Here is a 16,855-nt window from a genome sequence, read left to right as displayed (position 1 = left end):
AACCGTCTATAATAGGATCTGATGTCTGGCTTGCAGGTATATATGCAGAGTATTCATTCATAAAATATAAATACATAATTAAACTTAAAAAGACATATGGGCACACATGCACAAGTTAGAGGGAGTCTGCACTCTCCCTCCACCATGTGGGTTCCCGAAGATCCAACTACAGTCATCAGGCATGTTGCCTGCTGAGCCTTCTCACTAGCCTTACTGAAAATAGGTACAGGCTGGCTGGAGAGATGGCTCAGCGGTTAAGAGCGCTAGCTGTTCTTCCAGAGGTCCTGAGTTCAGTTCCCAGCAACCTCAGGGTAGCTTACAACCATCTATAAGGAGATTGAGATCTGGTGCCCTCTTCTGGAATGCAGGCATAACTCTGTATAAGTACACAAACCTTAAGAAAATTGATAAGGGTAATTATGGATGTTAAGTATCTCTGCAGTAGGATGAAAGTGCTGTTGGAATATATCAGGAATGATATAGGTGGGGTTATGGTATGTTCTATCTTTTGAGAAACCCCCAGGCTGATTTCCAGAGTGACTACTAGTTTACATTCAACAGGGTCCAAGGATTGATTCCCTTTTACCCATATCCTAGAAAGCATTTGCTGTCATATCTTGACCTTGGCAGCTCTGAAGGAGCCCAACTCACAATAGGTAGGAAATGGCATCACCAAGATTTCTATCAACTGATGAATGACTAAGTAGTACACAGTAGTTATGAAAATTATTTTTCATAAATGGTCAATGGAACTAAAAAAAATAGAATGCTTCCCCAGGAAAAGCAAGAGAAAGGCTACCGTTCCTTTTCTATGTGGACCCTAGCTTTCTGTTGTCTTATGTTTAACCTGAAGTACATGTGCAAGTCAGGAAACTGGAAATGAGTCATTGGGACTGAATGCCTTAAGGGAGCGGCTAGTCAAATACAGGTAAAATAGAAGTAGAAGGGTTATTGGGAGAGGAAAGGTTCAAGCATAGAGGGGAAGGGGAATGAGGAAAACATGATGGGGAGAAAACTCAACCAAGGAGAAGAGAACATGGGAAAGCTGTATGGAAACAGGACCTTCTAGTCAAAGGAAAAAAAAAAGCCCTACTAGAGGGGACAGTAGAATACAGGGGGAAGAGGATCCTTAGAATTAAACGAAAATAGGGTGATGGGTGTAAGGAGAGGGTACGAGCTTGCCAGACAAAACTAAGGACACATGAAGTCTTATGGAAGTTGTAACCTATTACATATGAAAGGAATTGGAACAAACCTGAGTAGACAATGTTGCTCCCAGAAGGTATGTTTAAATGACAATCTCGGTGCCAAGAAGCCAAGAATGGGATCTTGACTTATTGGTCTGGTAGGCCCCAGAGGCAATCCAAATAGGCTATGCCATTACTCCCTGTTGTCCACCATAACTTGATGGCAAAACACTATTGCTCGGGGCATTCAGAAACCAACTTTGAGATGGCCAGGCCACTGGCCATGCTGGCTAACTTACACAGTGCTAGGTGTTGAGCAGGCTACTGCTCTTATTTGATGCTGCACCCAAATGCTACAACACTGGCTTGTGGGCAATGTGTGGCCACTGGTGCAGTGACAGGCATGAAGATTATGAAGGTAACCAAGCGCTTTCAGATTGGATACGGTCTGTGCTCAGGAGGGATTTCCTATTTGGTATTATGAGAAGCTTTTAATCTGGGAGATCATAAGCCCTAAGAGACAAAATCTGTTTTGCTAAAATGTCATGTTAATTTCCATCCATATATATATATACACACACACACACACATATATACACACACATGCATATATACATACATATATGTATATATATGCTAACATCCATAGCCTAACGTTGCTTTCAACTTTGGTCAGAAAAGCTGCTTTTTGCAGTGGGTCGTGGTTAATGCAGAGTCATAACTGGCTAAAGGACTGAGTATAAATGAGTGTGTGCTCAGCTGTGGTTGAGTCCTCTATAGCAACCCTACTAGCTAAAGTGCAGGGAATTTCACAGTGTGCGAAGAAACGTAGGCAAGAGTGCCGTGTGATGTGAATGCTGTTCTGAAGATGGTTACCACACACACCAACTCACAGCATCTGTAGAGTCAGCGGTCAGCTGGTCAGAGTTCCAGATTGGAGGGACATCTGCGCTCCACCCTCCTACAAGCTCTCTGTAGCTGATGGCAGCCGTGGGGGGGTCACTCCCCATGTCCATGTGTGTGTGGGTTATTAACAAAAAAACAGTCGGGCGGTGGTGGCACACACCTTTAATCCCAGCACTAGGGAGGCAGAGGCAGGTGGATCTCTGTGAGTTCGAGGCCAACCTGGTCTACAAGAGCTAGTTCCAGGACAGGCTCTAAAACTACAGTGAAACCTTTGTCTCAAAAAAACAAGCAAGCAAACAAAAAAAAGGGGGGTGGCAAGGGAGAGGAAGAGAGCACACAAGGGTGTGGGGCACTAGGGAGAAAAATGAGTGGGCAGTTATGATAAATGCATAAAAGTTTCAAATACTAAACAAAAATCCCCAAGCACAGAGCAGACAAACATCTTTGCCACTGACTAACGAAATAAAAGTATACACCACTTGGTAATTACATGCTTTCAAGTTTTGCCAAAATAAGTTACAAACCAATACCCTTCTAAGCAAGCCAAGCCAAAGGGCCTGTGATTTTTAATCCATCTACTTGTTATAATTTAAGATTTCAAATGACACGAAAGTTCCATTGTTGCCTAAAACCCATCGTTTTACAGGTCAACTCTAATTCTGTGAGGAAAGTACCTACATGCCCACCCAGAATATAAGATCTAAGATACCAGGTTATTCCATTACCATTTCAGAAGCACTGCCTAACTAAGCACGTTTTATAGAACTCACTTTACAGTTTTTATTGGCTCAGCAACGCTATAAAATACTATCGTTAAAATACAACCACCTGCGGCAGACAAAGTAACAGTGGGTAAAGGGTGCTTGCTATTGAGTCCAATGACCTGAGCTGAAACCTTGCAACCCACATGGCCGAGGGAAGAGAACCCTTCAAACTGTCCTGAATGTCACAGGCTCACGGGACACCAGGACATGTGGGATCCACATATGTAATAGAACCCTTGATCTTATTATTCTCTACCTGATGCTGCTGTTGAAACCATACTGCTGTTTTGTAAGTAGATAAAATGAAATATTAAAGTTTGAGCTCCAAACTACAACTGAAAACAATAGGCTATTTAAGATATCAACTTAAAATGACAATGAAACTTTATGAACACTAAAGAGAGTAAATTTTTTTTTTTTTTTACTTAAGGGAAAAAACATAAAAAAACAGCAGCAATAGCTAAGATTTATACAATGTCCAACCATTTCTGAGTTTAGCCTTAACCCCATAAGGTAGATGTCTCATTTTACAGAGGATAAAACTGAGTATGAGGAGGTAGGTAATTTGTTCAGGGTCATATAAGAAATCAGGGAAAATCTGAGTTGACATTCAAATGGATGCAGGCCATCTAGCTGCATGTCCCCTGTAGTGTGTACTACTGTGCAGTCAAAGCCCACGCTGCTTTCTTGCCCAGACTCCAGTGAGAAGGATGCTTCAGGGAGAAGAATGTACACAATCACCATCTGCTAGAAATTTTATTTTATAAATAAACATTCTGTGTACTTTAAAATGATTAGACTAGTTATTTCTGGATGACTATAATAAATATTTATCAAAAATAGCAATTGTGCATATAGTCATACAGACCTCACCGAAGAACCTCCCACTCGTAACCGCTGTATCAAAACCTTACAAACATCACTCGTGTCCACGGAGAGAAAGTGATAAGGGAGGCGAAGAAAACACCTTCCCATTGCCTTCTTTTCAAATACTTCCCAAGGTCAACTAAGTTTGCTTTGTTTGTTCATGCTAACCTGAGAGAGAACACAGGACGACAACAGTTTTAGAAGAAAAAAAGGCTCCTAATCTTAGCATAAGCCAGAAGGCTTTCCTGACAGCTGTCAAGCGTGATGAGAAAAGCAAGCATGCTTGCAGTCAGACCCAGAGAAAATACCAGCAAACTTCAAACACACCATGTATTTGATGCAGACAAATCCCATGCTTTGGAGAACGTTATAGTGAACACAGTTATAAGGACATTTGTTTTAGAAGACTTCACAGTAAAACTCACATATACCTAATTCCACCAGGGAGTCTCTTAAGGATTAACCCTCTGGACTATCCTGACAATGAGTCAACACCAGAGGGCCATTGATGAGCAGAGACACAAACAACTGTGGCTTTAGTCACAGCCCATGAACTTGTTCCACATCTCAGATGTCTCTCTGGCATCTCTCATCCCAATCAGTGCTCTCCTAAGCATTTACAATGTGACTAAAGTGATTTTTTACCTCTGTCTGATCTTTATACCAAAACCTCATCACTCAGGATCTTAAATATTTTGCAAGCCCCCCAAAATATGAAGACAGATAAATTCACTAAATTTTACTTATCCAATAAATCAAAAAAAAATTGAAATCTTGTAACACAAATTTTAGTTCCCACATTCATCAAAACATTTTTAAGTTACTCAAACACAATAGTTGAAAGTGTATGCACTTATTTGGAAGACATCTATTGAATTTATTCTCTAAAAGAAAAAGCAAACCTGAAGGGTCACATTACTGAACACTTTACACATGGTGACAGTTTATCTTCTACAAAGGAGTTTTGCTAAGCGCAAACTGTAATGACTATCTGCTCCTATTAACAAGCGTGAGTGAGCAGAGACACCAGAGGTGGCCACTTCATTTCTTTCTGTTGCTTCCAGTTGCTAGCATAGTTGCAACTCTCATAAATATATTTAATGTATCCATGTAGATTCTCAACATCCTAGAAAAGAAAATTATAGTAAGATGTGACTCTAATAATGATGACAATCTAATTCTTAGTACAAAAAAATGGGAATAATAATACTCATTATTCCTAGTGTTATTAAATAGAAACTAAAAATACAATGTTTAAGTGCCAGTTAGGGTTTGAAACTAGATAATGCTCAGTTTTCCTTCTGGTAGAATCACTTTTAAATGAAGAACATAATTTTTAAAAGTATTATGTATTCTTTGACATCTGCTATGAGCATCAAACCTGGGTGTTAGACAACAGAAGAACTACAACAAATAAAAAACCCCACACCTTTAAAAAACTCGCAAGACACAGTCTGGCATTTTCAAATAGAATATATCCTTTGCATCCCCTTTAAGAAAGCTGCTATAAAGCTCCAAGTGTTATAGCAACATTTTAAAAAAGCTATTACATTATTTTATTTTTAGGTAAAGGAGAGCATCATAAAAATGTGAGAGACACTTTGAAACTTTAGGCAGAATTCAAGAAAAGTGAAAACACTATTTTATATTATTGAATTGTCAATTAAGGTTGAATGTCTCTAAAACAAACACAAGGAAAAATGTTTTCAGAACTGGTTTCCCCTCCTTAAACATTCCAATTAATTACATGCATTCTAACAGACAGTACTTGTAACTGAAACCTAAAAACTATGCTCAGCTGCAATGCAATCAGTTTTCTAAGTAGACAGCCCAAACTACACTCCAACAGAAGCGGCAAAATTTAACCTGTTGCAAATCCCAGTACTGGTCCTGTGTGCCCTTATTTGGAAATATAACCTTCAAAGATATAATTATGCGGGCAGTGGTGGCGTACACCTTTAATCTCAGCACTGGTGAGGCAGAGGCAGGCAGAACAGAGCCAGTTGCAGAACAGCAAGAGGGGTTACACAGAGAAACTCTGTCTTAAAGAACAAAACAAAACAAACCAATAAAGATACAATTATAATGTAAGTTAAAATGAGGCCCACCGGAAAAGTGTATGTCTGTTGGCCTTTGCTGTCCTCTAAATCAGGCTGGCCTCCAACTCTGAGCAATCTGCCTGGCTCTGTCTCCCAGGCCCAACCTGAAGATAATAAATTTTAGGCCACCTATCTTATGCTTCTTTGCTATGGTGGTACCCTGTGAAACTAATACACATGGAACCAAACAGCCATACCTATGTAATATAGCAGTAACAGTAAGGTTTACTTACGAATTGATGGGATCATACTTTTGAACTCCATACATTGGTGTTAGTTCTGCACGTTTGATTACTTTCTGAGTATCATATAGAAGGAACATACTGAAAAGAACTAATCCACCATACATTGCCACTGAATACAGAGTGGCACCAGCCACTGTGGTAGGGGGAAGAAACATAGATCCTAAAACAAAGGAAAAATAGAACGTATTATATATATAGCTTGCAACTGGACTTGCAGTTTCTATTATTTAAAACTACGTTGGTAAATCTGATATGAAATCGCATGGATCATCATTTTCTAATGGGTTACTTACCAACATTAGAACAATTTACAAGTCATCTTAATCATTTCAGAGGTACTTAATAAAACGAATACTTAACCATAAGCCAAGATTTTATGATATCAAATAATCAAACCCAATCAATTTAGCCTATCGTTTAAACAACTTTCAAAAATTAATCTTAATGCTTCCGGATACTTGAACCCTTCAAAGGGCAGTAGCTTACCCAGTGAAGACACAAAGACAACGCCTAGGCCCGCTCCCAGGGGTGCTCCCATGTTCAGAAACTTCTCACTGGGTGCGCACATGGCCACAGTCGAGAGGCCGCCCACAATACCAGCAGTGTACCATGCAGCTCTCAAGAGAAGAGGCCCCCCCAAGATCGTCAGAGGAGCCACCACTGCACCCATCACACCTGGGGAGAGAGCAAGGTCTTGTGAGATATCTACCAAATGACCACCAGAGAACAAATGTCACTGTGAAGCTTCTCGTAACACTGTACCCTATGTTAAACAATGTTGATATAGTAAATTTCACACTTAGGTAGTCATACCCTACAATCCAAACTATACAGTCAATATCTGAGTCTATAAAACTATCACATCAACATGGGATCCCAATTCATATACAAACAGGAGCATTCATTTTTAGTAACTTTGTAAAAGTCTGTGTAGGTCATTATTTCTAACAGAGACCACACTAGATTTAAAAATAGCAGAAGAAGAACCGACACACAGAAGGTCAAACCTACTGATGCCCAAAGGGAAGGAAGTAAACTGGAAGGGAAGTGTGTGATGGAACTCAGAAACGCAGAGGCTTCCCAGGCAGGCACTGGATTTGCCTCACCTAATAAGGAGCAGTCTCATTTCAGTTCATAAAAACAAACCTCAGTTGTCAAAATTTATAAAAACACCTTCCTTAAGAATTATAGGGGAAAGCTGGGTGGTGGTGGCGCACGCCTTTAATCCCAGCACTTGGGAGGCAGAGATAGGCAGATCTCTGTGAGTTCAAGACATGTCTGGTCTACAGAGCGAGAACCAGGACAGGCTCTAAAGCTAGAGAAACCTTGTCTCAAAAAAACAAAAACAAACAAAAAATTATGAGGAAGGTGGGCATAGTGGCACATGCCTTTAATCCCAGTACTAGGAAGAGGCAGGTGGATCTTTGAGTTCAAGGCCAGTCTGGTCTACACAGAACAGTCAGAACTACACAGTGAGACCTTGTCTTGAAATAAAACAAAACAATAAAACATTATAGAAATATGTTATTGCCAATCACCAAACAGGAGGGCAAACGAGGAGATTTCAGGACACGAAATTATGTAAGTAGAGAAATAATGTAGCTGCTTACTTTAGTTTTATTGGTACGCCAGGGCCTTGCGTACGCCTAATACCACTGAGCTACATACCCTGCATCTGTCTTTTGAGATAGCATCTCACTATGTTACTTAGGGCATCTTTAAACCTATAATCTCCATGACTCAGCTTCCTGAGTAGGTTTGATTACAGGCCTGTACCACCAGAACTGGTGTAGCACAATTAATAAAAAGAGACAGATATTAGGGTTCAACTTGAAGACCAGAAAAGCAAAACAGCTAGCCACTGGCTCTTACCTCTACCTCAGTCGGAAATGCTGATCCTGCTTACAGGAATCCTCAGAATGAGGCTATGCCTGAGAGCTGTCTCCTCTCATATTCTTCTCTAGGGCTAGAATTAAAGGGGTACACCAGTACCGCCACATTTCTATGGCAAACTAGTGTAGCTACTAGGATTAAAGGTGTGTGCGACCACTGCCTGGTCTGTATGGCTTATCAGTGAGGGTGTTTTACTCTCTGATCTTCAGGAAAGCTTTATTTTTAATAAATAAAATATCATTACAACCTGGCTCCTGTTTTAAATTGCTATAGTATAAGCATATGTACATAGTGTGTGTATGGGCACATGGTATGCAACACTGTGGAGGTCAGAGGACCACTCTGTAAAGTTAGTTCTCTTCTGTCTTTATGTGGGGACCCCAGGGATTGCACACTGCTTACCAGGCTTATACAGCAAATGCCTCTATCTGCTGAGCACCTTGCTGGTCTCTCAGCTCTTTTCTTATACATAGTTATCTCAGAGCATAACCTCAGAGCTATCTTAATACCAATACTTTTAAAGCAAAGGCCTGGCAACCACGACTGTATGAAATTCTATTTTCTAAAAACAAGGTTTATCAACTCATTTACAACTGAAGAATTGTTCAAAAAGGCCACTATTTAAGTCAGGTGTGTCAAGAGACCAAAAGTAGGAAGACAACAAGCTGCAGGTCAGTCTGGCATGCAAATCAAGACCCTGTCTTAACAGGAACACAAATAATATTCAAGAGAGTCCAATAAGAATTTGAAACAGAACATACCAGAATGAAGCATCCAAGCCAGATGCTTTGGCCCTGGGCTCTGATCATATGGTATTGACTGTACCAGCATTCCAGCTCCAATCATGGCTGCAAAGGTTGCACCAATTGTCTGGAAGACACACATAAAACAAAACAAAACAAAACAAAACAAACAGATCCTTAAAGCAGAAGCCCACAGATTCAAGTATGATTAATCACTATGAAGAAACTGAATGCTGTTTTTCTCTAGTACACTTTGGTTTCTGGTTCATTCAGCTTTAGTAAGATCAATTTAGCAAGAGTGCCCTCTACTGCCACAGACATAATTTTCAACCTGATGTAAAGCATAGAAAAATAAAACCAGCTGTTTCTGTGGATGATAAGAAAAACCAGTGCTAAAAAACATACTGGATTCTACCGCATTGTTTCTAATGGAGAAACAATTACTATAAATTGCTCTACAAATCCTATGTTCATGTAAATTTCTAGCTGTTTATCTCAACTGTGTATTTTCCTTTAAAAATCCTCATTTTTTTGCTTTTACTTTTCCACATTCTACATTTTAGTGATACTGAACTGGTAGAACTGAAAAAATGCTTCCAAGTTCATATTTCCTTAATGTTTACTGTGCCTTTAGAGAGAATGGTGGTACACAGGTAGATCTCTGAATTCAAGTCTATGTACTAAGCGCTAGGACAGCCACGGCTAACAAAGAAGCCTGTTCTCAAGAAAGCCAATGCCTTGTCTACTGAGTTCTAGAACAGTCAGGGGTGATAGAAGACCCTGTCTCAAACTAAAACAAAAGGCAAAACACCAAACCAACCCAACAAACAAAAAGTATACTGGCAGGGCAGTGAGTTGGATCAGCAGGTTAAGTTACTAGCTGAGCCCCAAATCGAAGCCTGAGGATCTGAGTAACACCCTCAGAATCCACAAAGATGTGTGTGAGAGAGAACCAATTACACAAAGGTCCTCTGACCTCTAGATGCACGACACACACCCCTTCCTTGCTACCTGAGTGACTTACTAGTATGCACTTTTCCCAATAGTGGCAGATGTCTCTCTTGTTCCAAAGGCACTTGAGAAAAACTATGCTTTCCTATCTGTACTACCTCCAAAAGGCTTTCTCCCTCCTTTCTGAAACATCTTCCTAACTTTCTCAATTATTTCTCTTAAATATTCTTAGTAGCAGAAGACAGTGACATTTTGCTGCAGAGGGTATGGTCTAAACACATAGCTTCTTTGGCATTGTATATTTACCCAGTAAGTATGGTCCCTATACTACCACAGCAAGTTCTCTTGGAATACAGAATGTAGGAAATATCATGGATTAAAAACTTACAGCTCTGGCTTCCCAACTATGGGAAACAGCTGTGTTTAATTCCCATCTCCTGCCTTGCCCGGTCCCACAGGCACAGCTGGTGCACCTGCTTTGTGTCGCCCACATTAGTAGTTGTTGTTCTTGAGACAGGGCTTCTCTGTGTAGCCTGGGCTGTCCTTGAACTCACTTGGTAGACCAGGCAGGTCTTGAACTCACAGAGATCCATCCACTGTCTCTGCCTCCCAAGTGCTAAAATTAAGGACATGCGCCACCACTGCTCAGTCCACATTCGTTCTACCACTTGAACAGAAGTGTTTTCTGCCATCTAGTCTGCACAGTGGTCTCTGTTAGGTACTTTGCCTCAGCTTGGAAATCAAAGATAGCACCTTTCTCACCATGTCCTTTCCCACTTGAGATTTCACTGGATGGGACTGTAAAACACTTTTCCCAATAGGGTCTTCCTAGCTTTCCTAGCTCTTCTCCTTTGTTCTGCTGGACTGGCCTCGTCCTCTTCTGAAAGAAAGCATGTTACCTAGCAGAAGAACTAAGTCTTGGGGGCTGGAAAGATGGCCGCTCTTCCAGAGGATCCAGGTTCAATTCCCAGCACCCACATGGCGGAACACAACTGTCTATAACTCGAGTTCCATGAGACCCAGCATACATACACATGCAGGGAAAACACCAATGCACATAAATAAAAAACAAAAAAGAACCAAGTCTTCCACAAAACTGCCCTGATGGTCCAAGACTGTCTTTCAGCTAACTTTTTACTTCACTTTCAACTTTCTATTTCTTATTGTATATCCCGTATGATACACTTTAGATCCCCCCACCACATAACAGGAACAGAACCCATACCTGAAAGCATACAGTGCTAGCAAGCAAAACAGCAAGTGCTTAAGAAATATTCATTCACTTTGTTGGGTGGTGGTGGCACAAACCTTTGATCCTAGTACTTGGGAGGTAGAGGCAGGTGGATCTCTGAGTTTGAGGCCAGCCTGGTCTACAGAGCAAGTTCCAGGACAGCCAAGGCTACATAGAGAAACCCTGTCTCAAAACAAAACAAAACAAACAAATAAAACCAAAAGAAGAAGGAAATATGCACTGAACAAAGTGCCCGTATTCAGGCAGGCAGCTCAGGCGGGACAGCAGCGCCCTGTTAACTAACTTCCTCTAACACTGCAGAAAGCTTCATCAGCAAGATGGATCTACATTTACTTTACTTATTTGTTTGTTTTTTCAAGACAAACCTGCCTGCCTCTGCCTCCCAAGTGCTAGGATTAAAGGCATCACCAGGCACATTTACTTTATTTTTAGCAAGGGAGTACAAAATAGAAGTTGTTTGCTATCAGTTTCTAAGTTCAGTTTTTGACCCCTTCGATCCAATTAAAACACATATTTGATAAAGAGTAATACAATATTCTTCCATTTAATGTCCTCTCCCTTTCCTACAATATATATTTTAGCAAATCATTTTTCTTCCCTGTATTAAGAACTGAACCTACAGTTCAACAGATTCTAGGCAATTTCCTTACCATTGAAATATTAATGGCTCTACTCCATGAAATCTGATCTTTACATCAAAAAGCAACAAAATCATCACCTAGCACCACCTTCCCAATAGAAATAGCAAGTAGCTAACTTACCACCCAAGAGCCTCTCATCATGAAGTTCATGAGAGCAGGTGTTCTGGCTACTGCCATGGCAGACAAAGCTGTTAAGCCAATACTTCCTGTTAAGTACATGTAAGTAGAATGAATTCTATCCTTCACATACTGAGGCCAAATTCTGTAAGAAACAGGACAAGGTAAAAATTCTGATTAAATCATTTGTTAGATACAAAAGACTCTGGAATAAATCACTTTAATGTTCCCAATCTAATTGTGATAGAAATAATAACTATAATTATTGTTTTTGGTTTTTCAAGAGTTCCTCTGTGTAGCCCTGACTATCCTCGAACTGGCTCTGTAGACCACACACCAGGCTGTCCTGGACTCTACCTCCTAAGTGTTAGGATTAAAGGTGTGCATGACCACACCCAGCTATGATATAAATAATTATGTATATCTTGGAACTATATTAGATGAAATGACAGAAACATACATTTGATCCACATATAAAGCAACACATTTTCTCCTTGTCTGAATACATAGCCTTGATTACAAATGATTATTTAGGCTTGAATAAGTCTGTGACAAATGAACAAAAGAGACTATTTATATTCATGCATATTCACAAATGAAAACCAGACAAGGCATTCCAAAAGTGACTAGACACTCAAGAGTAGGAAGAACGAGAACCTTTATTTGAAGGATTTTGGTTGCTTGGGGACAATTTACTTACACAGCCTTTTCGATAGCTCCAATCTCATTAGACATTCCTAAGCCATAGTAGCACAGCGCTCCAAGACCAACAGCTGCTCCTCCAGCAACAAACCACCTTCCCATCTGATCAACTGCAAGCACAGCAACAAACACAGGCTAGGGTCAGCACATTTCAACTAAAGTGCTGGGGTAATTATTCAAAATAACCAGGAGGGGTTCAGATCATAACTGTTTCTTCACAGGAGTCTCATGGGGGACACAGAATTCTCAACATTAGGCCAGAAGGAAAGGATATTCCAGAAACAAATGTACAACAATGACCTCAAAGAATAAAAAAGCATTTGGGTACAGACGCATACATAGCTGTTAAAGCACGTGGGAGCTGAGACAAAAAATCATGAGTACATGACCAGCAGGGTTTACATAGCAAGAACATACCCCAGATGAGTAAATGTTGAAAAAATAAAGAAAATGATATCAGTCATTTTACACTGTGTCTAAAGTATTAACCCAGGTGAAGTTTATGTGAGCCTAGAGAATCAATAGAGAAAAATGCTATTAATATATATGTACCAAAAAAGGGAGAGATGCTCTTGCTTTAGAATAATGAAAATTTTTTTAGCAGCTCTCAGGCAGTTCTCATAAAGAACATCTTGTTCCTTTCAATTTGTTCACTAAGAACATTCCTGGAAAATCCTGATTTGTTCTCTGTGGTCAAGTCCCTATCAAAAAGGAATGCTTTCCATGATACTGATTAGGACTCCTCAACTATAATAAAGTGACATTTCCAACACTGATAAGTAGCAGTGCTTTTGTTTAAATAGTTTAGGGAAGATTAATAATCTGCTTTCAGACATTTTAAAGTTAAAATTCAAGCGATGAATCAAAATGACTTCATTAAGATAATGCCTTACTAGCGGCCGCAGATATGGCTCTTGAGTTAAGAGCCCTTTGCTGCTCCTCTTTCAGAGGACCCGAGTTCAGTTCCAAACACCCACTTCTGGAGGCATATAGTCACCCAACTCTAGCCCCAGGGGATAAAATATCTTCTTCTGGCCTCTGTGGGCATCAACACACACCTGGTGGATACTCACGCTTACAGACACAGGAATAAATATAAATTTTAAAAGCTTCATGTTAAATACTGAACTTCCACCTACTTTTAAAGATTTTTTCCATTGATGGTTCCAAAGCTGCCTCTTTCAATTCTTGGCCAGTTTTCCCACGGTGGATCCTAACTCTTGTCTTGGCAGCATATTCCTGACATATACAAAAAAGACACGTACCACTCAGATCAATAGCATGTCAAAAAAACAGAGGTTCTTTTTACACTAATATAGAATCAGTAGAAAAGTAAGAAAAGAAAGAAAGAAAGAAGAAAAAGCCGGGTGGTAGTGGTACACACTTTAAATTCCAGCACTGGGGAGGCAGATATCTGTGAGTTTGAGACTAGCCCGGCCTAGAGTTAGTTCCAGGGCAGGCTCCAAAGTTATGGAGAAACTCTGTCTCGCCTGCGCCCCCAACCTCCCCCAAAGTTTAACTAAGATTAGATGTAGCTTGACCTGTGCTCCATCTTTGAAATGATTATACAATTTTCCCCAGGTAGTCAAAGTTGAACCTGAAGCCTCAGGAACAGTAGGAAAGCACTCAGTCATTTAGCTGGGTATTTACCAGCGGTGGACAAGTTACTGTAAGAGGAAAGTATGCCGTTCTAATTACTGCAGATTCTCTTCAGTCATTTAGCTGGGTCTTTACCAGCCGTGGACAAGTTACTGTAAGAGGAAAGTATGCCCTTCTAACTACTGCAGATTCTCTTCAGTCATTTAGCTGGGTCTTTACCAGCGGTGGACAAGTTATTGGAAGAGGAAAGTATGCCCTTCTAACTACTGCAGATTCTCTTCAGTCATTTAGCTGGGTCTTTACCAGCGGTGGACAAGTTATTGGAAGAGGAAAGTATGCCCTTCTAACTACTGCAGATTCTCTTCAGTCATTTAGCTGGGTCTTTACCAGTGGTGGACAAGTTATTGGAAGAGGAAAGTATGCCCTGTTAACTACTGCAGATTCTCTTCAGCTAGTTCACACTTTAAAACATGCATCTATACTCATTTAAATACTACAAGACAGATGTTGGCTTGCAATCTCAGCACCTGCGAGCATACGGGAGGTGAAATCACTATTTTGAGATCAGCTAATTCTATAGATTGAGACCCTGTCTCCAAGGAAAACACCTGTTGCCAAAAGAAATAGGCCTTTCTCGATAATCTGACAGATTTTTATCCTTATCTAAGCAAAAGCTGTAGTACCATCTTTAGTAACTAATCAGCTGGACCAACTGGTAATATCTCTGGGTTCTTTAGCATTTGACTGCAGCTCCCATATACAATCCTTTTCTTGTATCATGTAACTTAATTCCCCAATGCTTACTCTCAGTTTTCTGAGTGAGAAACTTCAAGACATAAGGTGTAAAAATAAAATCTCTCTTTCATTTGTGATAAGGAGACTGGTATGATTTTAACTGATAGGGAGAAAGTTCAATGGAAACTCAACTGTTGGTTTATTTGGTAAGTCACATAGCTTTCTCTGTTTAGAGAAAGCTATGTGCAATCAGAGAATCTCACAGACAACCCACTGATTAACCACCACCACCAAAACAAAACAGAAAATCCTAAAACAAAACAAACAAACAAAAAAACCAGAATGGGGTGGAAACCCATATTGAAAAAACATTCTTTACCCTGGTGGGTGTTAAGAGCCATTGATTCTTCGTGATGGAATTCTTTATGAGTGGGGAGGTCTTGGTGAAAGTGGGCTGGAAAACCCTGGAAGGCAGTGTCCGGAGACACACAAGCCTTGCAGCCAGCATGGTGGGTGATACACCGGTTCACTAAGCAGATCTGAAATGCTAGTTAAAAAGCAAAAATGTATGTTAACTGAGAAAGGAACAGAATAGTCAAAGAACAGAAGAAACCAATTAAGGTTCTGCAGGAAAAAAAAATCACAACAGTGGCCTCATTAATTCTTAATGTTGAATCCTCCCCTTGCCTCTTCTAACTCCAGAAATCCAGTTATAGTATAAATTATATATAATAGCATATACTATATTGCATATATTATATATTTTATTATTATATATTATTATATATACCCAATAATATAAATCCCAGTTTGACCATATATATATAATACAGAAGGAGTGTTATTACGTTAGCACAATTACAAATTCTAGCATTTACAGTCACAGTGTTAACTGGTATTTATACCACCGTTTAATAAGTTAAAAGAATCTGTGAAACTTTTCAGCACAGGAAAAACATTTCCAAGAAAAAGATGAATTGGAGGCCAAACTATACAAGACTAAAAGACATCAACAGAAGCCAGGCCATGTGAATGTCTAGTAAATACGTCAACTATTAAAATACGACAGACACCTTCAAATCAAGTTAATTTATTCCACTAATACGTAGCCTTCGATCAAAATGAACACAATACCCGTGAGTCCTTCCACAGGAACTCTAGGCATCTGACCTTGCGGGAGGGAAAAAAAAACCCCGAGAGTCCTTCGGGTACTTTCACGCCATTACATCATCTCAACCTGTCCCTTCCTCCAGCCTGCAGCCTACTGACCGGGCCACAGACCCAAGTCTGAGTAGCCTCAAGTCGCATAAACGCCCAAGGCGGTGATCTGCCATACATTTAGGTGAAACGGGCCCCTAGGCTAGTTCTGCACCAACTCCTGCCGGCCCTTCTTAAGGCTTCCTTGCGCACCGATGCTCGAGCTCCTGGTCCTTCCCCGTCACCGCCAGCCCGCAGCCTCCGCGTCCACGGAGCGCCCCACCGCACCCCCAGCCGGGCCACCAGGTCCCCGAGGGGCTGACTCAGCATCCCGCTGCCCAGGAAGAGGTACCGCGAGGGGCAGTGGCGTCTCCCTGCCCCGCCCGCAATGGCCGGCCTAGACCCCGCCGTGACGGAGCCCGTCTTGGGGAAGGGGATTCTCAGGCCACGCGGGGCAGTACCTCAGCTCCGGTCCCCTCTACCACGGGGGCTCCCCTCCGGGTCAGCCAACCTGAGAGTGCTCGACCTCCCTCTGCCCGCTCCTCCGCGGCTGCGCGACTCACTGCGTCACGCAATATCCGGACAAAAGGTAAATAGTAGAAACAGCCAATCAGAGAACAGATCTCTGCCGGAAGGGCGGGTGCAGTGGGGGAGACGGGGGCTAGGCTTGGGGACCGGACCAATGGAGATTTGTGGTAGGAAACGTCACAGTCGGTGCTCATTTTGGGTGTGGGCTGCGAAGCCGAGGCGACCATTTTAGCGCTGGGCAGCGGAGTTCTTATTTTCTTGCGTAGCATTTCCTTGGCAGCGGGCACTTGTTAAAAAATGAGAGACGAGGCGGTGGCGGGGAAGAGACAGAAATCTTTAATAAATAAATTAATTAATTAAAAAAAATGAGAGACGGGAGGTGGTGGCGCACTGCTTTAATCCCCGAGCTCCGGGGGGTAAAGGCAAACT

General features: G+C 41.1%; 1 protein-coding gene across 3 annotated transcripts; it reads right to left on the bottom strand.

Annotated features, from left to right (window-relative positions):
• Nucleotides 1-3,594: 3,594 nt before the first annotated feature.
• Ghitm (growth hormone inducible transmembrane protein) lies at nucleotides 3,595-16,482 on the bottom strand. Of its 3 annotated transcripts, none has more exons than XM_075988681.1 (9): nucleotides 16,410-16,482; nucleotides 15,081-15,248; nucleotides 13,507-13,606; nucleotides 12,366-12,477; nucleotides 11,669-11,810; nucleotides 8,723-8,831; nucleotides 6,555-6,743; nucleotides 6,057-6,228; nucleotides 3,595-4,850 (listed from the first exon to the last, which is right to left on the bottom strand). In XM_075988681.1, the coding sequence occupies exons 2-9, from the start codon at nucleotides 15,207-15,209 to the stop codon at nucleotides 4,766-4,768; spliced, it is 1,038 nt and encodes a 345-aa protein (XP_075844796.1). In that variant the 5' UTR covers nucleotides 15,210-15,248; nucleotides 16,410-16,482; the 3' UTR covers nucleotides 3,595-4,765. The 3 variants fall into 3 exon arrangements, with proteins under 3 accessions (XP_075844796.1, XP_075844795.1, XP_075844797.1); XM_075988680.1 differs by having other exon boundaries at nucleotides 16,360-16,474; XM_075988682.1 differs by lacking the exon at nucleotides 16,410-16,482 and adding an exon at nucleotides 16,112-16,406.
• Nucleotides 16,483-16,855: the final 373 nt, after the last annotated feature.

The sequence above is a fragment of the Microtus pennsylvanicus genome, chromosome 10 (genome assembly GCF_037038515.1).
Source record: "Microtus pennsylvanicus isolate mMicPen1 chromosome 10, mMicPen1.hap1, whole genome shotgun sequence".
NCBI lineage: Eukaryota > Metazoa > Chordata > Mammalia > Rodentia > Cricetidae > Microtus > Microtus pennsylvanicus.
The sequence above is the reverse complement of the archived record's forward strand: the minus strand, read 5'-3'. Positions and strand labels throughout refer to the sequence as shown.